Source organism: Protopterus annectens, chromosome 17.part0 (genome assembly GCF_019279795.1).
Source record: "Protopterus annectens isolate FY-2018-M chromosome 17.part0, PAN1.0, whole genome shotgun sequence".
NCBI lineage: Eukaryota > Metazoa > Chordata > Ceratodontiformes > Protopteridae > Protopterus > Protopterus annectens.
In genome coordinates this window covers 775,643,435-775,668,170 of record NC_056751.1, presented here as the reverse complement: position 1 = coordinate 775,668,170, position 24,736 = coordinate 775,643,435, and the positions used below count along the sequence as shown (strand labels likewise).

Genomic DNA, 24,736 nt, shown 5'->3' with positions numbered 1-24,736 from the left:
ATCTATCTATCTATCTATCTATCTATCTATCTATCTATCTATCTATCTATCTATCTATCTATCTATCTATCTATCTATCTATCTGTCTGTCTCTTCTGGGTTAGTCCAAGTAGGCTAGTAGTCTCTTTTCCGGGTAGACTGGAGATGGTATTTATACTACTAAGGGAAATTTGGCCAGATCATCAGGGAGCTTTCCCTACTCATAGCTTTGGAGCCAGTGAGTGAGTGTTCATGTCCCATTCCTAATGCAGTGATGGCTGGAAGGACAATGTGCAATGAAGGAAAGTTGGCAGAAGGCACATGGTGAATGCCAGTGTTGACAGTAGTAACAAGATCATGTACAATTCAAAAGTTGTTTTTCAGCAAAATTTAGTTGCTGAACCTGAAAAAGAAAAATCAGCAAGTGAAACATATGTTCTTACAATCCTCCAGTCCAGAGGATTGCAGATGAAGGATGATCATAAAATGGAAAGGAGATCCTATGCAGAAAAAGTGAAAAGGTGCAAGGAGAGTACCAAAAAAAGAAAAAAGCAGAAAAAAATGCAAATCAGAAGTATGTGGTGAAGATTCAAAATAAAGAAGAAAAAGAACTGGATATGATAGATATGAAATTATGACAACTTAATGGTCCTTTTCGGTGCAAAAGCCCAAGAAGCAACAGCATTTATTTGAATAAACAAAGAGATATTTTGTGACATTGTACTTGAGACTCTTTATGCAATTGAAAATTGTATTTGTAAATATGAAAAGAATAACTGTAATCCTTGGAATTTATATGCGATAAAAACATTTAACAGGGAAGCAAAAAGATTCATGCACAATTGTGAACAGAAGTAGAAAAAGAGACTTTGAAAAGAAATTTGAAATACTTGTGCAAAGAAGTGCTGAACGTTGCAAAGGTATATGATAAAAGAGGTTTCTGAGACTGTAATATTGTGTTAAATATAAAAAAGAATACAATTATACGCATTCCAAGTATGATAAATGTTGAAGGAAATAAGGGTGTGGCAAAATACTGTGGGCAACCCAAAACATGTTTTTTTGTTGTTTTTCATGGAAAAGAAGGGCATCTGATAAATAAGTGTGATAAAAAAGAAATGTTATACTTGTGGGAGAAATGGATCATGTTGCAAGAAAATATGAACTGAAATGTTATAAATGCAAGAAATTGGGCATTTATGATATATTGTAAACTGAAATTAATAATAAGGAAAATGAAGAAAGAAAGATGTGCATGACCAAAGAGAGGAAGCATTATAAGTGCTAAAAGTGGGAGATAAATTAGATAATGAAGACAAAGAAAGAAATAAAAAGGAGAAAATAGAGGAAGGTTCTGAAATAAGTGATGAGGAAGACACAAGGGAGGAAACAATTCTATTGGTTAAAAGCTAAAAGACAGGAAAAGAAATGTTAAAGAGTTGAGTATAAATGAAAAAAATAATGACAAGAAATAGATGAGAAATAAAATTTAAATTTTTATAAAGTTGAGGAAAAGAGAAAGTAATACTTTTAGAGTACTTTCTGTAAATGTAAATAGTATTAAAACATAGAAAGAAGGATTGGGGTATTGGAATGGTGCAGTAAATGTGATGTAGATGTAATTGTACTAGAAGATACATGGTTATTAACAAGTAAAGAAAGATTGTAAAAGAACAATTATGGGGGGATAATTTTGAATTTGAAAAATTATTGTTGTTCTGGAATATGTGTATTTTGCAGAAATGCAGTGAACATATTAGATATAACCTTGTAAGAATGGGGATAGTAACTGTTGTGGGTTTAAAATGGAAAGAACAATGATATAGAACTATAGCATTATGCACTTATGTTACCTGTAAATACAAGAAAAGTTTATTTTTTTCAGATTCTACACAATGTAGTAATAAATATGAATCTTACAGTTCTAGAAGATTTCAACTGTGATTAAGAGGCAAGTGTAAAAAGAAAGGAAACGGTGTAAGAAAATGTTCGAGGTTATGAGATGTGGTAAATTAATACTTTGTGATAAAAAATCATGAACTTAATGAAGGGGTATTTACAGAACTTTAACAGATTACTTCATAGTATCAGAATAATTAACTGTAAAACAAGGAGAGATAATTGAAACATTTTTTCTGTTCTTCTAGCAATATGACTAGAGATAAAGGAAAGCAAGGAATATATCAACGTCGGCAAAGGAATAACAAGGTTGAATGAGAAAACATGGAGTGAAGAAGGAACGAGATTGATAATGCAGTTATGTAAAGATAATAGTACTATTACAGCATTTTATAAATATTTGTCTTGATGGTGGATGACTTTTAAGATAAAATACAAAAAGTGTTTCTTATGGCAGTATGATGTGAAAAAAGTAGACAAAGAAAAGTATAGATGATTATATACAGATGCATTAGAAGATTTATAAAATAATGATACAGGGAATTTTTATAAAGAAAAAAATATTTAGAAGAAATCAATAGAAAACTAAAGAGTTATTATTCAAGCAAATATATTTCTTGAAAGGAAAAGGAAAAACAGAAGAAGTATCTGCATATTTAAGTAGATAAGTTAAGGATGATAACAGCATAATGACAGAAATGAAAATGTAAAAAGAAAAATAGAAAGAACCCAGGAATAAATTATGAATAATATAGTAGAGTATGTACAACAAATGTTTAAAAAAAGAAGAAATAGAAAGTAATACAGGAAATAAAAAGTTTTCACAGCAAGAAAATAAAGAGTTTGAAAAGGATATTTCTTTATATGAGTTAGATAAAGTATTTAGACAAGTCAATAAAGATTCGGCTGCAGGACCTCATGGAATAGGTATGAAATGTATAAAAATTGAATGGAATGGCAAAAAGAATGCTTTAAAGATGTTGAATGACTGGTTAAATGAATTGTTCCTGTATAAATAATCATTCAGCAGAATACTTAAATTTATATGGAAGAAAGAAGACATAAGTCGATTAAAAAAGTGGAGACCAATAGTACTAAATAATGACTATAAAATTGTATTAAAAATAATACAAAATATATTTGAAACTAAGATGGAAGGTGTTGTAGAGGACAATATGTACAGCATGAAGAGGAAGGGTTGTCAAGAATCATTAATGATTGTGACAGAGATTGTGGATGATATTATAAAAAGAAGAGAAGAAGCAAAACTTATGATGGTGGATCTTAATTAGGCATTTAATACAAGAGGCTCTGAAATGTTAGGTGTAATAGTGAAATAGTACACTATAAGTGAAAAAATAGGAAATTATGTACGACCGCCTATAGCAATAACAAAAATTTCTAGGAAATGGTTGATTAAGTAACAAGATACGTATGTGGAAGGTGTAAAACAGGGACGTCAATGAGATTTATACTTTCTGCTTTAGTTATGAATGGGAAGTAAATTGCAAATGAAGAAGGTTTGGTACATAGTGCCTGAAGGGTTAAGAATTATAATTTTAACTTACGCAGATGATATAATAATTACAAAAAAAAAAAAATACTTGGATAAAAGAAGTAATATTTTTTCTAAATGAGTGTTTAGAAGCAATAGAGATAACTTTAAACAAAGAGAAAAGTAAAGGATTAGGCATTCTGATTAAGATAGGGGGAATACATTTTATAATGAATGAAATCTATATGCTAGGTATAAAATTTGGGAATAAGTATGTGAATAGAATTCAGTGGGAAATAGAATAGTTAAAATATTTTTTTTCTGGAAAACATATAGGTTATCATTTAGGAAAAAGATTTATTCAATAACTTCAGTATTACTGGGGAAGATAGCAAGTATATTTATGTTGCAGACACTATTTGAAAAAAAAAAGAATTATTGCAGATAATATTTTTCATTTATATGGAGTTCTGGATTGAATCCTATAAAAAGAGGAGTATTTTATGTACATAAGGAGGAAGAAGGTATAAGGTTAATTAACCTAGTGGTATATGTGTCACTAAATTCAGACAAAGTTGTAAAGTAGATAAATGAAAAATACAAAAAAAAATGGTTGTAAAAATGTTAAATGTAAGTATAATAATTTTGGGGTGTGGTAAAAAGAAGCAAAAGAAAAAACAATGTATAAATGAAGAGATGAAATAGTATCAAGAAAAAATATTAATGTAGAAAATAAGTTGATGAAATAGAAAATGACAGAAAAGTATATATAATGATACAGTATTATTATGTTAAACCATCTGAAAATCTTGCACAGAGAAAAAATAAAGCTATAGAAATAAATAAATGGAGTAATAAGAAAACAGAATGTTAATATTGTTTTGGATACCGCTAATAGATAAATTATCGGTGAAAAGAAAAAGAAAAGTAAAATAATATGTTTACATTATGGTGAAGAAGAGGGTCTATATCAGAACATCGAATTATTAAACCTTTGAATGTTCTGATATCGAACACTATTCAGCGAACGCTAAGAATAGCGAAGCTGCAGAACAGTGAAATCTTTCCTCGAGAAAGAATTCAGTTGTCCGTTTCTGTGGCTTCGCTATTCTTAGTGCTGTGGTGGAAAGTTACAGGTTGGGTTCAGGTAAGTGTGCGATTGTTTGTACGTTAGGGTTAGGGGCCGGTTAAGTGAGTTAGGGTTAGGGCGCGGGTTAGGTGTGTGTGCGATAGTGACAGACTTTAGGGTTAGGGGCGGTTTAAGTGACTTAGGGTTAGGGTGCAGGTTAGGTGAGTGTGTGATAGTGATGGACTTTAGGGTTAGGGTTTGGGTTAAGGTAAGTGGGTAGATAGTAGCGTATGTTTAGTTTAGTGTAGCGTTAGATGTAGGAATTTAAGTGTATGTGTGTGGTTGCTGTTTGTTTGATGTGCTTGTGTTGTGTGTATGTGTTTTGAAGCAGCAATTTTTTTTCCATGGGGAAAAAATTTGCTGTTCTGAATGCTCGATATTTTAATGTTTAGATGTTTTGGGGCCGATGAAATAGCATTCGCTATTTTCATCTTTCAATAACGTGATATAAACGTGAAGAAGTAACTACTAAACAGGTGCTTTTGAAATATAAAACAATAGTGGGATTATGTGAAAATTTAAATAAAGATTTCTTTGAAGATATAAAAGAAGGGTATAATTTGTTTATTTATTTATTTATTTATTTGTCTTTGTTTACTGGGTAATATCCATTTTCAGTAGAGGCCCGGATAGAAAAGCTCCATTTGTTTACATTGCATTATGCTTAGTTCCAGTTAAACCAGTAGTTATATTTCCATATTTACACATACAGTAGTTACATTTATACACTCCAAGGTTTTACAGAGGTAGAAGTAAATAAAGAGAAAGCCCACGGGGAACATAGTGGATTGTACAGGCAGCAGTTATATATAAAAATTGTTTTGTCATTTCACTGAGAGGTTGAGCACATTCTGTGGAGAGTATCATATGGTGAGCACAAAGTCATAATCTGGAGATGAGCAGATGTAGGACCAGGACTGGTTAAGGTGTTCTTTAAGCAGAGGTTTAAAACTATTGATGTCGTTGGAGAGTTTTGTTTATGTGGGGATACTATTCCAGAGTTTAGCAATGTACTGAGAGTAGAGAGAGTCTCCTGCAACATCATTTGACTTATCTGCTATTAGTAAGAATTTGTTACTAGAACCAAATTTCCTTGCTGGACAGCAGGGCAGTAATATATTTTGCAGTGTAGGACATTGTTTCCTGGATATTGAATGAGTTTATGTTCTGTAGTTAGTTGTGAATATATTATATAATCGTGCAGTTTAATTCTATTAAGCTATGACAATGGTGGGTCCTATGAAAGAGACTGATGGCAAATTTAGCTATTTTATTGTAGCAGGAAGCAAGTTTCTTTCTTTGAGTATTGTTTAAGTTTGTTAGGATAGGAGCAGCATATGAGAGAGTTGACAATACGAAGGTGATGGCTTGAGTTTTTCTTGCAGTATCTGTAAGGAATCCATTCATCCTATAAAGGGAACCTTGTTTCAGGTGTGTAGATTTAATGGTATGCAGTTTATGCTGGTCATATATGACATTGCCATCCGTTATAATACCTAGAAATTTAATGTGAGTTACAGTTTCAATGACTTTATTATTTACTGACTTTATAGTAAATGATTACTTTTGATTTTGTCAACTTTTGGGGGTAAAAAGCATTAACTTAGTTTTCTTGTGGTCAAGTAAGAGGTTTGATTCTTTAAGGCAGGTGTCTACAGAGGAGAAATACTCTGGGGTAATGTCTTGAAACCTATTTATTGTTGAGGCTGCACATATTATGGATATTATTAGCATACATGTTGGAGGGAACAGATCAACAAATCTGCTCTAAGCAGACAATATGTCATCAGAAGCAGACTCTGTACTGGAACGTCAACAAATGATACGGGAACTGACTGTAAAACTGAAGGCACATGGGATGAAACTGAGTACAGATAAGGTAGTTGTCATGACAGCAAATAGAGAAAATCAGAAAAAGCTGAAACTTGAGATAGAAGGGAAAATACTGGAGCAAGTTAATAAGTTCAGATATCTGTGAGGGGTGTTTGAAGAGACAGGAAGTCTGAATGAGGAAGTCAGTGTTAGAATCAGAGGGGCTGCAGCCAAATGGCACAGAATATCAGGGCTAGCATATGACCGAAGAAAGCCAACTAAGCTGAAAAGTAAGGTGTACAAAACAGACTTGTTTTTCAGCTTTTTTGGAGGGGACAGTAGGGTCTGGGAATTTGGCCTTACCCAGGTATTATACATTGTTTTTCAGTCTTTTTCCCTGATGTGTCATTTTAGATTTTATTTTAGTGGATTGCTCATTTTGTGTCATTTTAGATTTATTTTAGTGGATAGTTCTTTTTGTTTTTTCTCTTGTGACAGTTAATTTAATGATGAGACAATCATATGTATTACTATTTTGAAGTAATGACATTTTGACAAAGTGTACAATTACCTCTCTGCAGCTACCCAAAGACAGTTGTACATTGGTCGAGTAAGAGTTAATCAGGAGCATAACAGCCTGTCTGCTGCATCCCTCATTTCATCACATCTATCTTAATGTCAATGTTTCCATGTTAATGCATGACTATGTTGGGAATTTGCCTTTCCAAGCCTGATGTCACTCAACTTGTTACAGCTGGAACTTACGTTCAGAGTCCTCATTCTTGAAGTATCCAATAAGTTTGGGCTCATCTTCTATGTTTTCAAATGCGCGGATCTCATGTTCTCCTTCAATGACCTCTACAGGATCCTCCATCACCTGGGGATATGAATGATAGAACTTCATTACAACTACATTTTTAGACAGAGAACAAGGAAAAATAGTTCTTTACAGTAAGCTGATCCCTCCTATTCAACTAAACATGCATGTTAGGCTACGCACCCTGGAAGTGAATGTGTAGATAGCTGTATGTATATATATATATATATATATATATATATATATATATATATATATATATATATATATATATATATATATATATATATGTGTGTGTGTGTGTGTGTGTGTGTGTGTGTGTGTGTGTGTGTGTGTATGTGTGTATGTATGTATGGGTCTATTTTGTTTCATTGAATCTCATTTCACTGAATTTCATCTCACCCCAACCACATTGCTGAAAACACAAATTACTGAAAACTCATTTCGCTGAATCTCATTTCACTGAACTGCAGTTTGCATATATGGCACTGTTTAGGGTATTGCAAGGCAAGTAAAAGGTATATGCCCTTCTCCCCACTGTAATGCAATCCTGGAGTTAGTATATATAGTTAAGGGGGGTGTGGGGGGTACAGCCCCCACATTGCGGGTGTGCGGGGCATAGCCCCCCACCTTGTTTGTTTTATATTGTATTTTATGAAAAACTTCAAAACAATACAGTTTGAACAACAGATATGCATTCTTACAACACCAATGAGTAACTCTCTCCAGAAGACAATATGTACTCAAACTAAGTGGGGGGCTACACACCCCCATACCCCGTCTAACTATATATATACTAACTCCAGGATCACACTACAGTGGGGAAAAGGGCATATACGTTTTACTTGCCTTACAGTACTCTACACAATGCCATATATACTAACTGCAGTTCAATGAAAAGAGAGTCAGTGAAATGAATTTTCAGTAATTTGTGTTTTCAGCAAAGTGGTCGGGGTGAAATGAAATTCAGTGAAATGCGATTCAAAAAAACAAAGTAGACCCATATATATATATATATATATATATATATATATATATATATATGTGTGTGTGTGTGTGTGTGTGTGTGTGTGTGTGTGTGTGTGTGTGTGTGTGTGTGTGTGTGTGGGGCATGCCAACTTACTTTAGAAAACAGTAGTAAATCAGTCTCAATATCACATTCCTTTGCAAGTAAGCTGTCTGGTCATTTTCAAAGTGTATAGTTTATCCATCCTTTGGCAGCGCCAAAACAAATGTTTTAAACAATGCATCACTGTGTTCTGGCTTCATTAATAGCCCAATGAAACAGTAATGGAAAGTAAGTATTAGAACAGAAACTTTAATGGGGTGTTTTCCCCATATATCTGTAAACACACACACACACACACACACACACACACACACACACACACACACACACACACACACACACACACACACACACACACACACACACACACACACACACACACACACACACACACACACACACACTCACATGTAGTATTATATGATCTCATCTTTTTTGGTCATGTCAACTTTATTCCATAAAGACATTTCTAATGTTTCATATTAAAGATGATGCATGGAAACTTGTAAAATTTTAACCTCTAGGATAAGACAGGCATGAAAGAACAGTAGCAGACAGTGGTGGCACTGTTCCAGTTACTTTGAATACCTCAAGGATTGATAAGCCATCATAACACTCCAGCCTGTCTTATATGAAGCACGGCATGACAGAGTCAGGAGAGCCAATTAAGTTGTCCAGATTCTAGAAATCTGATGTGTGGACTCTAGGCCTGAAGAATTTTTGAGGATGCTGCATCGCTATCAAGTTTAAGAATCTCAAAAGGATGTATAATTGTTTACTCGAAGATGAAGTTTTCTGAACCTTCCAACAGGGGATGTTGCATCCCTACACCTGTGTTAATTAAAGATGCTTATGCTAAGATAGTTATATCTCAAAGAAGAGCGATTTTTGCGAGACACCACAATCGCATCTTTAAATAAAAAGGAAACAAACTGCTCATTTGTGGTCACACATTATACTGTCAGTCACAAGTGACTAGAGGTGACCACCAGTGAATCACTGACATTCATATCTCCCATGGTCACAGGCATTGCCTAATTCTGACCCTTTAACTTTTACAATGAGAAACATTTCAATTCTTTTTTGATTTTGCTATATTCTCTCATTTGGTGAGACACTGTAGTTTTGAATGCTACATCAACCTTTTATAAGAAGGTTTAAAAATGAACAATCCAGTCTTTATTTTTTTTCTTAAGATGCATTTGTAATGTGATATTGTTACAAATTTAATTATCCATGTAGTAAAGCTGATTCTGCTTATGCTCACTTTAATTCAGTATATATATTTTGTGTCTCTAGACGATAAAACAGTGTTATATGGATAACTTTCCCATCATAGATACACTGTTCATGTGATAGCACACACATGAATTTGAAATTATCAGAGTAGCAAAGTGGTTTACTCACAATCAGGAAAGCCATAAACATAGTTAAAAATATTATGTGAATTTTTTCAGTAAGATTATGCTTTATCTTTTACACACTTCAGATTGTGTAACAGGAAAGCAGGTGTGCTAATAAGTGACAATAAAACAGGTAAATAAGTAAGCATATTTATTTTGTTAGTTGTTTATTTCCTTACGTATCTACACTAAGTGCAGGGTACTTGATTATGAATGCACACATTTGAACTAAATGGTTTAGTCTGACTAGGCTTAGCTTCCTTAGTGCAGAAACCTGGGGAAAAAACTTTATAATTAAATAATACATTAGAGAAAAATAAGAATATTAAAACACAGCAACAATATAAAGATGAGCAATGAACGTAGACAGTTAAAAATTCTAAAAGTCCTTAGAAATCTAAATAGATTATTAGCTCTGTGGCATACAGGGATACTCTGAGCACTTTGCAGGTGACTTGAGTTTGAATAGCAGCGTGGGTGCCTGTAGGAGCTGACTGGGAAGGGTGGGAGTGACTGGCAGTTACTGGCTCACTCATTCTGGGGATAGCGAAGCAGTGACAGCTCTCCACAAGGGTGACACCCAGCAGGAGCACAAGGTGTTACCCAATGGCCTCGAACCAACAGAGCCTGAGGCATCATAGTGCTGTTCATGTTGCTTGCTACAGATAAAGCCTAGGGGGATCCAGCATGTAGAGGTAAACTCCCACCTCAGTTCACACAGTAAAAGACTTGGAGGAGCCACTGATGAGGAGGGAGTGCTCCCAATGGAGACAAATTAGGTCACCCTCAGGATGAGCAAACTGGCCTTCTCACTACTATCCAATGCTCACTGGAGAATGGAAGGGAAGATCTGAATTCCTCAGCAGAAATTAATTGGTCACAGGTCAATCACCCACCTTGGGAATGCCTGGCTGTAGTGTCCCTGGGTAAAAAATGAGCTGATTGGGTGTTGGTGTTGGAGTCGGAGTCGCAGGGCAATGCTTTGGGGTACAAAAAATCTAAGCATACTAACAGAATTCTTTTTAAATAAACACATTGTCTTTAAATTAGTTTCTTCATTATAGATGGCTCCCTATTTGAACTGCAGATTCCAAAACTACAAATCCAGACATTTGAGTCAGGATTCAGAAAACTTTTCCTGTGCTTGCAAAAATTGCCACTGCCAAAAGGGGTAGTTTCTAGAATTCGTGGAAATGCAATTCAGAGAAATTTGTAGCCACAATGCCAAAATATTTCAATATTGACTAATCTGCCCATCTCAAAATCATGTGGAGTTACCAATAATGCTAATCTTGCTAATCTGCACTTTCTTGCACTAATCACCTCTGGTGACCAGTAAATGTCGTTGGCACAGTTATTTCCCTCATTCAAAGTCACACACACACACACACACACACACACACACACACACACACACACACACACACACACACACACACACATGCACACGCACACACTCACATGTACACATGCACAAACATACATCTGAACTCCCCCGAGTTTGCAGAATATCCCTGATTTTACATCTTACATTTGCCCTGTCACTTGTAAATCAGGAACAGTTAAAGTCAGTCAATAAAGCCAGACATTAGAGTTTTATACTTCTTATTCTTAAGAAATTTGTTGTGTGCTGCAAAACGTGTTGGTCTATTAGCTTTATAGGTAACATAGTGAAATATTTAAAGAGTGCCCTTGGTGTCTTATGTAAGCCCCTTCCTCATATACCAGGCTTTGGTCATTAGTCAACGGGAGTTGAAAGGAATGTCAGCCACCAATCCCAACACACAGCCATGCACAATCAGACATACATACAAACAGTCCCAGACAGTTCCCCAACACAGACATGTATAAACAGTGAAAGACAGCCCCTCAACACACAGCCACGCATAATCAGACATGCATGCACACAGTCACAAACAGTCCCTCCAACACATGCACACAATCAGATATGCATACACAGTCACAGACAGTCGCATGAGCAAGCAATCACACAATCAGATATATATGCACACAGTCACAGACAGTCCCACCAATGCACAGCCACACAATCAGACATACATGCACACAGTCAAAGACAGTTCCACCAATACACAGCCACACAATCAGACATCACAGGCAGTCCCCTCAACACACAGCCATACACAACCAGTCATGCATACACACAGTCACACACTGACCCCCAACACACAGCCACACAATAAGACACACATGCACAGTCACAGACAGATCCCCAAAACATACAGCCAGACAATAAGGCATCATCATCCCCTTTCAGTTTATCCAGTTAGGGTTCGCCACAGCAGAACAATGGTCCGCAGAACAATTGGCAGGGGGGTTTTACGGTGTTGAGTTGCCAGCCTGGTGCCCAACCATCCAGAGAAGGCACACACACACACACACACACACACACACACACACACACACACACACACACACACACACACACACACACACACACATACACGGCCAGTTGAGAGTGTCCAATCCACCTACAGCTTGTCTTTGTAATGTGGGAGGAAACTGGAGCACCCAGAGGAAACCAACTGAAGCACCTGGAGGAAACCCATGCGACCACAGGGAGGACATGCAGACTCTGCACAGAAGGCACCACTGATGAGAATTGAACTGGAGAACCTCTTATTGTGAGGTGGCAACGCTAACCGCTGCACCACTGCGACTGCCCAATAAGACATACATTCACATAATCACAAATAGTACCCCCAACACACATATACAATCAGACATGCATACACAGTCACAGAATTAATCACAATGGTGATGAATAAAAACAAGATAACCGGGATTTTTGTAGGAATGTCTGTCTTGTGCTCCCAAGCTGGAGAACTACTTCATTCCCAACTCTAAGAAATGTGTTTTTCTCTAAGGTCAAAGTTTGTTTTCAACAAACAACAACCCCATACTTCTATACAGAAGTACTTTACTGTACATATCTTTCAAACTATGTACTGTGCTCCACATGGATTCATAAATGTTTCATCAAGCAACATTTTCTCTGTAGATGCGTTTATTTTACCAGGAGGTCTATGTTTCCTTAGTTAAATCTTGAAGAGTCCTACCCCTTCTACTACTGCGGTATAATTGCAAAGAATAATGCTGTACTAATGTAGCTGTGTCTTAGATTGGACTTTTAAGCTAATTCATATCTAAATGTCCTGTCCTCTCAATAAATTTATTTTCCTTTTAAAGAGATCATCACAAAAGGGAACCAGTTACTTACATCAAGGATGAACTCTACGAGTGTGTCAGCAGCAAACTCGCCATCATATTCTATCACCTCATCTTCTTTAAAAATGTATAAACTGTCCTCTTCATCCAACTCTGAAAGGGAAAAAAATAAGGTTAGGAATTTGATACACCATAAACTTAAATGTACACAGATGTCTTTATTGTAAATAAAAGTTTACATATTTGTACTGCCAGAGATGGTAAAAATTAATACTGACACAAGTCTTAATTATTTTGCTGACCAGTCCTCTCTTATTGTGCTGTTCATGTATTTTCCCTTGATATGCTACTTCACTAGGCAGGTGGTTTCACATGTTCGGTTTCTTCCTGCTACTTTCAGTTATCCAGACAGAAGGTATAAGTGAAATTCTCAGCTGTTGAGGCATCTATCCTTCCTGTACAAAATTCAGTGTTTACAGGGATGTGAGCACTCTATCAGCTTTGGCTGACTTAAAGTGCTGAAGACATTCATATCCTTCACCAGCACATTCTGCTATTGCAAAAACAGTTCTTGCCTCTCCATTTAAATAAGCTTCCTGCTTTATAAATATTATAAATACACTTACTTATAGATCTCTTAACACTAACAGTTCAAACAGTTTACATTTTAAGACATTTGAATCATTCTGAAATTCAAAGTTCAGAATGTTATAACCCTATAGTATTTTTGCCTTAAAGTACTTTTGCCTCTTTAAGCTGCATATAATTGTGAGAAAATTCAATAAGAGAGTTTACTTACTTATGTAAACTACAAATAATTATGGGTGCTTACTAAATAATTAAAATCAGTGCTAAACCAGCTAGCAGGATGTGTAGCAAGGAATTTTTGGTTCCACCCACCACTTGCTGTTTTAAGTTATGTTGAGATAAATTGTATCTCTGACTTGTTTGAGGTTCTTTCAGCCATTTGTGGATTATATACCAGGTCTTAATGCATACTATGAGCCCTTGTTGCCCTTATAGGGTCTCAGCTTCATAGCTGAGTACTAGACTAGCTGCCCTTGCAGGCCATTTTTAACCCTGTCTGATTTCCCTTTCTGTACTCAAATTAATCTATCCCATTTGGTTAGAGATTGGCATTACCTATCCCATGATCAATAATTATATTAGCCCTAATGAGAATAACTGGGAGCCTACCATATATAATCATAGAGGTCCCATGCACTGGATAAAGCTTTTGGGAGCTAACTCTGTCCAAGTATAGGGGCAGCCTGAGAAATTTTCTGTTAGCCATCCATAGATTAAGTTGTGCTTGAATCTGGGCAGGGATGGATTTTTTATTTATGTGGATGGGCATTGACCTCTGGTCATTTTCTTATGTATTCACTAACGCCATTACATCCTGCTACTTGCAATCTCTATGATAGAAGGTCTTATTAAGGACATTCCTTATCAAACATCTTTATGATTGGCCAGTTGATTAATTGCTATATGCTGGTGTTTCTTAAGATGATAGTTTCACATTATGGTTTCTTTAACTCAGTACACATAGTCTGCTTAATAATGCCTTTTTGCTGAATTCTTTTTTTACAATTGTGGTTTTAATTTTTTAGCTCCCATGGAAATATTGAGAGTCTTAATAATAGCCACAGAATGATAAAAAAAAGACCAAAAACAAATGAGAACACTGAATTTTGAAAATTGCTTTTCTCATTTAAAGTTGTTTTCCCCGAAAAACCCATATGGGGCAAGCCCACTACATGCCTTGAGTTTAAATATACCAAGCCAAAGATCTTCATATCTTCTAAAAATGGGAATACTTTGAAGTAAATTTAATCTTAGGCTTTGTACATGTCCGTCCTCATTATAATCACTGCTTCGTACTAACAAGTTTTGCAGTTTCATACAGTTACCTTTGTTATTGCATTTCTATGCAGGTGTTTGTGTTTCCTGTATAGTGTTTGTTCCTCTGATCAAACACTGATGTGCATGTAACCTGACAGCTCTACCCTTTCCTTATTTTTTGCCATTGAAGTACTAACAGTTTTTAGATGCTTTTATTTCATACAGTTCTCTCATATTAATGCCATTCATTTTGGAAAAACAAACAATTCCTACATCATTTTTCCAGATAATTTGTCATTCTTTTTATTTTTCCTAAGATTGTATTTGCTGCTGGAGAAACTCCAGTTCCAAAGGGAATTTTAGTTCCAAGTTAGTATTAAATTACAGATGTAGTCTGAGCCATAAGACTGAACAAATGTAATTTACCAGACTTTACTGGTTTCCTCTACCTAAATACTGTCTTGTCATAAGTCATTTTCTGTCAATCTGTTGAAGGTTATGTTACTGCAAATTGTATATTTTACTCCTTGAAAATCATTTACCGAGTTTCTTGGCCACAACGGCATCCTCTTCAGCATCAACCAGTCCAAAACCAACCTTCTCGTCTTCAAGGACCTGAGCAGCTAACTAAAGGAGGAGAAACATACAGATCAGAATGGGATTATACTCTAGCATTCTCAGTGGAAAAATCATGCACGTTTAAAGAAAGTGTTTATCATGATTGTGATGTAAAAACAAAGCTGTGCCAACTGCTGCATTAACAGATTCTGCAGATGTGTATGACGATAGAACCTGAAGAACACATCTGGCCTATAAACTTTATCTGTGCATTTAAGATAGCCCTGCATCTGCTAACTTCTCTTCATTTTATTTGTCAAATCTACCTCTGAATCACTTTACATATCTAAAGTCTGCAGTTTCTTTTAACAATGCATTTCTGAACACCGACATTATTTTGGTGAAATTTCCTCATGTTGACCTTACATTGATCCATTCCAGTTTTCACTCAGTATTGTTCTTACTGCTTCCTTTATTTGCTTATGTGCTTCTATATTGTAAATGCAACTGAACTTAGGGAACTATAAAAGGTGACTTCAAGCAGTTTTACTCTGCAATGTACACATTTTACACAGCACTCATGATACTGAGACACAAAAAAAATTCAATATTTAATCTACCAGTTAATTTCTCTGTGGTCAGCAGTAGGGATATAAAGGCATAGATAGTGGAAAAGTGGGACAACTCTTATCATTTCAATAATAATTGCTGCATCAAGAAAATCCATCATTATGGATTCCAAATTGCTTACTAACAATGTCATGAGATGTATAACTATTTTATGTTTAAAACAGATACTTACAAGGTTCGTTCTTGTTTAATAAGTAAAAGTTCTCAATGAGAGGATAGCTAAAATGTGGAAATTTCTTTCACTATGGTTTTCCGAAGTTCATTTCCTCTGTGAATCAGAAACCAACTGGTAAAGCATGAAGCCTGCACTCACCACAAGTCAAATCTTCCAAGAAATGGGAGTCTGAAAGGGAATAGTGTGTAATAGAGAGTGCCATGTTCTGTTAAGGCACAACTCTTTACCCTGAGAGGTATGCTCACCAAGAATCCATGCTTCTCCTCCTAATCACCGTCTCGACTAGGAATTGGTACTCGTACCTTGGTTGTCTGGTCTGCAGGCAATAAGGAATCTACCCCTCCCATATAGAGGCAGGGGTAAACCACTGTCTTCACGTGCATCTGATACATTTAGGACAGCATTATCGAGATGTATGTGAGGCCATCATAAGGAAGCAGATATCCCAACCACTTAGTGCAAGAATCAGGAAAGAGTTATGTGTACAGGAAACATATACTTTGCAACTTCTTTGCTCAAGAATTATTCACAAACCAAAACTCTTGGGAAACCAATGACCCAAATTAGGAACAATTGCAAATATTTATTTAGTAATTTGCATTTGTTAACTAATGTAGAGCAGTGACTTACATGGACCCTTTTCAGACTGAGGCCAGGATAACTAAGTGACTTGCTGAAAGTCACACAAAAGGAAAATGGAGGCTGAGGGAACCAAACCCTGGATTACAGGAAGCAGCATATTAACAACTCTGAATGTTAATCCTCGCCACTAACTGCTAAATGATTGCACTAACTGGCATGCTGTGAAGAATGATATTTAATGACTGGCATTACTGATGTACTATTATCCTTAGTGAGTTATGGGGAAAGTAAAACTTTTATGAGGGACATCTCAAGAACATGAAACAAATTCAGGGTTAGTTGAGTGGTATGATGGGAACTTTACCCTCACAGGCATCCACAGAAGCTTGCACAATCATACCGCATTTCTGCAACTCCTTGAATCTTTATGCTACCTAAGGTCTATATGCAATAGAATGTTTTTTTTTTTTTTTTTTTTTTTTTTTTTTTTTATTCTTTCATGTTCTAACTTCTTATCTCCTGTGATAACTTCTCCTTCAAGCAATGTGACTCCATGTTGGCCTTCAAATATAGTTAGAGTGTTCTTAACTGCATTCTAGGACTTACAGGTCTTGTAAGCCCTGCTCTCCTTGAAAAAGGTTAAGACACCCTGAGGATGGTTATTTGGCAAGGCACGCATGGCCTCTGGTTGAATAGTCTATTATTTCATATAATTCCTATGAAACTACTCCTTCATGACTTCCATCGACCTCCTATTTTATTCTGATACCTCCTTTCCTTTCTCTCCTCCCATTCATACAGTTCATTTCACTGATTTCTCTTTCAGTGACTAAAACACATTGGTCAATGCAACTAAACTATTGAAAAAAAAGCCAGATGTCATTTGTTGACTGATACAGCAGCCATGGAAATGGCCCATGTGGATCAGTGTTCTATCTCACATAAATAAGAATGAGTCACTCAATCAGTCAAACCTTAACTAAATAAATAACTGTAGTGTGGAGAGAGTAACTGCAAGCAGGTTATATAATGTGTTGCCTGCAAAGTATGTGTTTGTTTAGCTTTGTCTTTGAGTATGTGGTACTGCAGCTCTACAAGCAATACATTTCAGTGTTTATAAACATCAGCCTTAAATGCTTTATTATCTTTCCCAGTTTTGATACTGGGAGCAATTTTCAGGAGCTGTCCTGCTGTGCAAAGTTCCCCGGGGTGGTTCATACTGACAGAAATGTGTGCAATAACATTTTCAGAGCTTATAAGCACCTCTGTGGCAAGCTTAACTAACTGTATCTACAGGTTCAGCTACGTACTGTTAGGCGGAATGTTGTAGTGATATTTTGTATATGTTCAGGGTCAGTGTCTGCTCTCTCAGTGGATCAGCCAGTGCACGTGTAATACAAGGCAGGAAGGTCAGCTTACTGTGAGTTCTATTCCCAGAACAGCAGCTTGGATTCATGTACCAGTTTATCTAATATTATCTGTGAAGATTTTAGTGCTACATTCCACAAAGTGTGACATTTTGCAGGCAAACATTGATTTTTCAGCTCTCAGACAAAACTCACAGGTACAATGAATAGAAGGCAGGTGATGTTTTAATGGAAATTTTCACAGGGATAGCATAAAAAATCCTTCAGTACATTACTGTTGGAAACATAGAATGCAACCTCCAAAATGGCAAAAATACAGATATATTCCTCTTGTCAACAACTGGAATTGAAACAAATTTTGCCACACATCAGGAAAAAATATATTACACTGTGAAATCCTCATCTAATGTATAAAACACAAAGACACTGAAACATAGAAGCAATGTGACACCTTTTATTGGAGAAACACGGGTTTTACGATTACTAGAGTTTTTGAGCTGACATGAACCCTGGAAAAAGACAACTCGATCATAGACAAAATTAAGTTGATGGCAAAAAATGCAGGGCCTTATTTTCTGAAAAGTTAATAATGATTATTTAGAATATTGAGCAATCTATACCTTCATTGTGGAAATTAATGACAGACTTCAGTAGTGTATCTGATCTACATATGAATATATCTAAAAGCTGAATCTAGTAGAATGGAGTTAATTACAGTTTAATTATCTTTTCTGGCTGCACTCTGAAAGTATATTTGATAAGTTAAGTATCCTTTGTCATTCTGTTCTAAATTTTATGAGTGGTGGGAATTATATAACTCATCATTAAGTATTGTAAAAACATTTTAAAACCTTATTTTTGCATAACCAGGATTTATATAAAACAAGAATAATTCTTACATACTCTCAGGTGAGCTGCGACTCACTGCTATCTTGTATCAGGAAAGAAATACTATAAGTGGGTTCAAGTCTGCTGAGCTAATTCTGTTGTCCAAAACGACTAAGAAACAATCCGTTAAAATTTAGAATTGTTATACTTTTTAAGATCTAAGATCACTTATGTCACTGTATGATAACGGGCAGCAAATAAATGTCCTAATATGTCCTTGTTCTGCTTCACGCTGGGTTATTCATAAGTAAAACCTAAGGGCTAAAAACTACCATGCAAATGAAAGATTGCACTTCTTCAGATCCTCACAGGTCAATAGCCTAAGTATCTAGGAACCTATGAATATATTCACCTTTTAAATATAGCATATTTTTTATGGGTCTATATTAGAAGAACGAATAATTAAAATGTTGAACGCTTTCAAGAGAAAAATGCCGCACCTCGAAGTGTTTTTTGCAAGATCGGGATACAGTGAAGATCAGAATATTTGCTCTTTCTTCACTGTACTGCGATCTCGGAGTTGGTATACATAATTGGGGGGGAGGCTTAGCCCCCCCAAATAATCAATTCGAGGTCCGGTATTTCCGCTCTTTAGAGCGTTTGACATTTTAATTATTTGTTGTTCTAATATAGACCCATTTTTTACATCTTGTATAGCATTTCTGGGATTCTTATGTTTGTGATTGTTTTATTGATTGTCTTCTTTATTATGTAAATTTGGCTCTTTGAAAACAGGTCATATCCTGTTATGTTTTCCAGGTATAAGTGAATAAAATGAAGGAAGAATTATTTTATTTTCCATTTGCTGGCTGTGTGACTGCTTGCATCAGAAAAGATGTAGCTGTGTCTAGTGGGATTCCATGGTTAATGAACAAATAAAAGAAACTCTGTGGCATATCTGACTGAATTCATAGCATCCACTGCAGAGCTGTATAACTTGCATTAAATAACTCTCAGCCAAGTCATTTAACCACAATACTCAAGGTCACACTAGTAAAGCTGTAATCACAGTCCATAATAGTAGTTTTTAAATACTATAAGATAACATATTCAAGTATTTATTTAGCATTCAGTCTGAGGAAAAATAGAATGCAATTACATGATGATTCCATCCAAAATATTGTTCCACTAAATGCATAAATAAGTTAATGATATAGCATCCCATTAAGGTTTTTTTTTCTCAAAACTGAAGTACAGAATCAAACTGAAGCACCATATTATTGACACTTTTACAGTAGCATTAGGTTTCCCAGATTAACTTCTTCACTTCAAGGTCACTGATTTACGGCCAAGTGTATATCAACATTACCCCATTATTATGATATCATGGAAAAAACTGCACTGAAGAGCAACCCTAGCAGTAATACAAGCACAAGATGACAAAGATGATAATGCAACAGATTTTGTCACTAAGTAGAAGATGTAAAGCTTGCAATTACCTAAGTACAATTACCAGCTTCTAGCCATGTTGAGCTCATTACTGGTAGGTTTAAAGAAAAGCGCAAGCACTGGGATGTTGTTTATTTACTCTGTAATTCAAAGAGCACGTTTGTCTATTACACAAACTAGGCTCACTTCAGACTGCTATAACTGAATTTACTGAGGTCATCAAAAACTCCAATTACAATATAGTTCCGTCTTAAACTTTATGACCATGAAGACAACTGAATTAATTCAAAGAAAGATTTTTGTAGGGGCAGTTACCTGTCTAACACACTATGAGTAGAGTTTCAGCTACCTCAGCCCTCTTGCCTTAATCATATCATCTTCAAGATCACTCAGCCCTAGTGAAGAGGGAATATTTGAGTAGTCCCTCTGCTCCAAGGTTGCACAGCCTCAGGTTTAGTGCATCTATGGAAAAGAGGTGAGGCATAGCGGGATTTTTCTCACATGCAAAAACATGATTACCTTTATCTTTTTAAAGGTGTTGCTTTGCCATTCATGGTTGGCAACCATTTTATCTGTAAAATCTGTTACTTCGTGTGAAACATGTAACTCATCAATCTCCTTCCACACAATTCACGAAATTGTTTCTAATCAAACTTAAATAAATCTATGTGAGTCTAGGAAACAAAATCTGCAACACTGTTCAGATTGTATAGAAAATGTAAACAACCCTTTGTCAGAGTAACTAGGTAGTACACGACAAAACGATATTCAGCGAATGCAGGTAAGATATTACCTGCACAGTACCATTCCATACTTTCTTTGTACGATAACAACATCCCTGAACCCGGCACCAGACTTATAAGCTACAACGTACTTATCTCTAATACACAAAATACAAGGACCATGGAACCAACTTCCAGGCATAAATATGAGAACTACATGACAAACCATGGGTTTGTACATATAAGATTGTATTTACCGGTGGAATTCTTGAAGCAATCCATTCACTTCATTACTGGATCTCTTAGGGGAATTCCATAAAACTTTGTATAAGCCACTAAAATATAGAAGTGTGTATCCAGCAGCTGTTGAATGTGGCCATAACTTGTATTTTTGGGCATACATAAGACATAAAACAAAGAATTTAGACTGAAACAATAATAATATCCAAGCAATTAATCTTGTTTAAGGCATCATGTTTTGAATAACACTTTTATAATTCCATGATTTTTAATAACGCTTTTCTAATGTCCACTTATGTGAAATATGCTGATAGTATAATTATCAGAATATTCAATAAAGTAAATCACATTTGGTTGACTAAGCATGTTTTATTTTTTATAGGAATCAGTGACTGAATACTTTGAGTTGGAGTCCATGTTAGGATTGAGGTATGGGGCTTTGTGTAATGTTAGGATTGTTGTTAGGTAGAAGGGTAGGTTATGGGTTGGGAATAGGGGTAGTTAATACTGAGGGTCAAGGCTTTGTGCAATTTTAGAGTTAAGGTTATTTATAGCTCTAAGTTAAATGGTGGATGTCAGTATTGATGTCTTGGGTTTTGTGTAATGTTATGGTTATGTTTAGGACAGTGTTATGTTACAGGCCAGGGTAACTATTGTGGCTTTGGGCTTTGTGTAATGCTAGGATAAGGGTTATGGTTACAGATAAGAAAAGGAAATAAATGCTAATGATCGCTCATGACAGATTATGACAATAGGATTACTTGGTTTGATGAACTGCTCTTTGTAAAGTCTTTTAGTCAAACAATGCAGGTTGCTCCCTTCAATGATATGTATTGTTCCTTTCAGATTTGGCTAAAATTCAGCTATATCAAGCCCTAATCAAACTCATAGTTTATTATCTAAAAATAACATACATTTGATCCCCCAACCTTAACAAAACCAGTAACCAAAAATAGCACTTTCTCATGTCCTTAGGCTAAGGATTTAGGGTTTACAAATTGGGCTAAGGTCAGATGTAGGATTATAGTAATATTTGGAGTTAGGGTTATGATTATGCCTATTATTAGAATCATGGTTAGGGCTGGAGTAAGAAGTAGGGGCTAAGGTGGGATTTATGGTTTGAGCTAGGTTATGTACTTATAGCAGCTTCCACATTTACTGCTATCCAGTTTACTGTGCTATTCAAGTTTTGACATTGCAAGTGATTTTAAGCTCATGACTTTACAAATTATGTTTTATGAACTCATTACATAGAACCGTGGCTTGGTGACAATCAATAATCCACACACATTTCCCTGGGAATACTAGTAGTGGGAAAAAAGTACATCGCAAACAAATAAATAATCCATTGCATCTTACCTTCTGAGAATGAGAATCCCTCATGAAACAAGTTGTTGACATTGAAAAGTAATACTTTTGGTTACTATAAGAGCAGCTCTACATTATAGAAGCAACAGTTCATCAAACCAAGTAATGTTAGAGTCATAATCTGTTATGATCGATCATTAAGGATTTATTCCCTCTCATTTCTCCCCTCTTTTATCTTGGCATTCCAGGCTTTGCCTTTTAAATTCCAAGAGCTTACTACTCGCCTGCATATTTTCTCATCATCCAGTTTGTTTATTTATTCCGAGAATAACTCTAGAAGAGATATATATATATATAAAAGAGACAGAGACCACTATATATATATAATATATATATCTATATGGGTCCCGGACAGTTTGCCAAATGGCCATTTCTCCGAAACTGAAATGGACGGGCATAGTTGCGCAAAAGTGCTTTTTGCCGAAAAAGCACTTTCACACAGGTATGCGAAAGGGTAAGGGAAATCGTGGGGGAATGGCTGTTGCTGAGATCGTAGTGCAGTTGGGATAAGGGAATATTCCCTTTTCCACACTGCAGTGCGATCTCGGAATGAGAATATAGAAGTAGGGGGTTGTTGGGGGCACAGCCCCCCAACATGGGGGGTGCAGGGGGGCTTGTCCCCCTGCGTAAACATGAGTTTTGTGATAATATGTATTTGTTTTTTTTGGGGGTTTTTTAGTATTTATTGGGGACTTTAGTGAAAGTGCTTTTTCGGCAAAAAGCACTTTTGCTAAAGTGGATTCAGTGATGTGGTTTCAGACAACTGAACTTTCATTCAATCGTCCTGGACCCATATATATATATATATATATATATATATATATATATATCTACAGAGAGTGAGAGAAAGAGAGAGAGAGATCATTCTATATATATATATATATATAAATATATATATATATATAAATATATACAGAGAGAGAGAGAGAGAGCAGTCTATATATATATATATATATATATATATATATATATATACACATATATATATATATATACACATATGTATCTATATATATCTATACATATATATATCTATATCTATACATATATATATCTATATCTATATATTTATATATATATATATATGGTTCCCTATCAGAAGCCTGAAACACTATAAGCTTGAAAATCAAAATCCTGAAACCAAAAGCCTGAAAATTCAAAATCCCGAAAACCCAAAATCCTGAAACTCAAAATCCTGAAAACACAAAATGGACATACTGACGTCATTGTGGCTTTGCTATTGTTAGCCCTGTGGTGTTAGGTCATGCGTTGGGTTCAGGTCAGTGTGCGGTTGGTTTTATGTTAGGGTTAGGGGCGGTTTAAGTGAGTTAGGGTTAGGGTGCAGGTTAGGCATGTATGCAATAGTGACAAATATTGGGGTTAGGGGCGGTTTAAGTGAGTTAGGGTTAGGGTGCGGGTCAGGTGAGTGTGCGATAGTGATGGACCTTAGGGTTAGGGTTAATTATCAATTTCAATTCTGTAATATAATTACATTTTTAAATATGTGCATATTACAAAACACGCTTATGCGATAGTATTCGGAATGCTAATAGTTTTACAAAAATGTTACATTAGATTCGAGGTTGTGGTTAAAACGTAGACTTACAAGTGCAAAGCATAAGCAATGGCTTTAGCACAAGACCCCCGCAAAAAGTAAAAATGTTATGCAAACTGTTAGTCAGAACTGCAAGAAAGACCCAGTCAAGCTAGAGTCTTTAGCTTTTTGTGTTTATGTATGTTTGACTATCGATATTGTGAACATTAAGTATTTTTGCTGTATATATTTAGGTCTTTCAGGCAATTGATATGCACCTATATATATATATATATATATATATATATATATATATGTACAGCTCATTGTGTGCTTACCTGATTGGCCTTAGGGTATTGTTAGTGTAAAACTTGCTTTTTTCTGATCGGACATAAGCCTCATGTCTGTCAGAAGTTGAAATTTCAGTATCAAAAAACACCTCAGAACTTTACCTCAGTCCCTTATTATTCACAGAGAAACTACTTTCTGTGGTAAGCAGCATTTACCCATTTGAGGACTACTTAGGTCTACCTTACCTTATTATAACACCCAGGACCATCACTGCTCTGAGATCGTCTAGTTTGGGTGCTGGCCAGCATTGCTGGTTAGGTTAACTGCAGAATACACCAAGTAAGCCCACTCTCCTTAT

The 24,736-nt window shown here is 35.6% G+C and overlaps 1 protein-coding gene across 1 annotated transcript in view; it reads right to left on the bottom strand.

Moving 5' to 3' along the window:
• The window catches only part of LOC122791740 (calsequestrin-1-like), a 214,951-nt gene that overhangs the window by 85,268 nt on the left and 104,947 nt on the right, over positions 1-24,736 (bottom strand). Inside the window, exons 2-4 of the mRNA XM_044059648.1 lie at positions 15,177-15,261; positions 12,842-12,942; positions 7,080-7,191 (exon numbers count right to left, since the gene is read on the bottom strand). Of these exons, the coding sequence (XP_043915583.1) occupies positions 7,080-7,191; positions 12,842-12,942; positions 15,177-15,261 (298 nt within the window). The remainder of the gene's footprint in view (positions 1-7,079; positions 7,192-12,841; positions 12,943-15,176; positions 15,262-24,736) is intronic.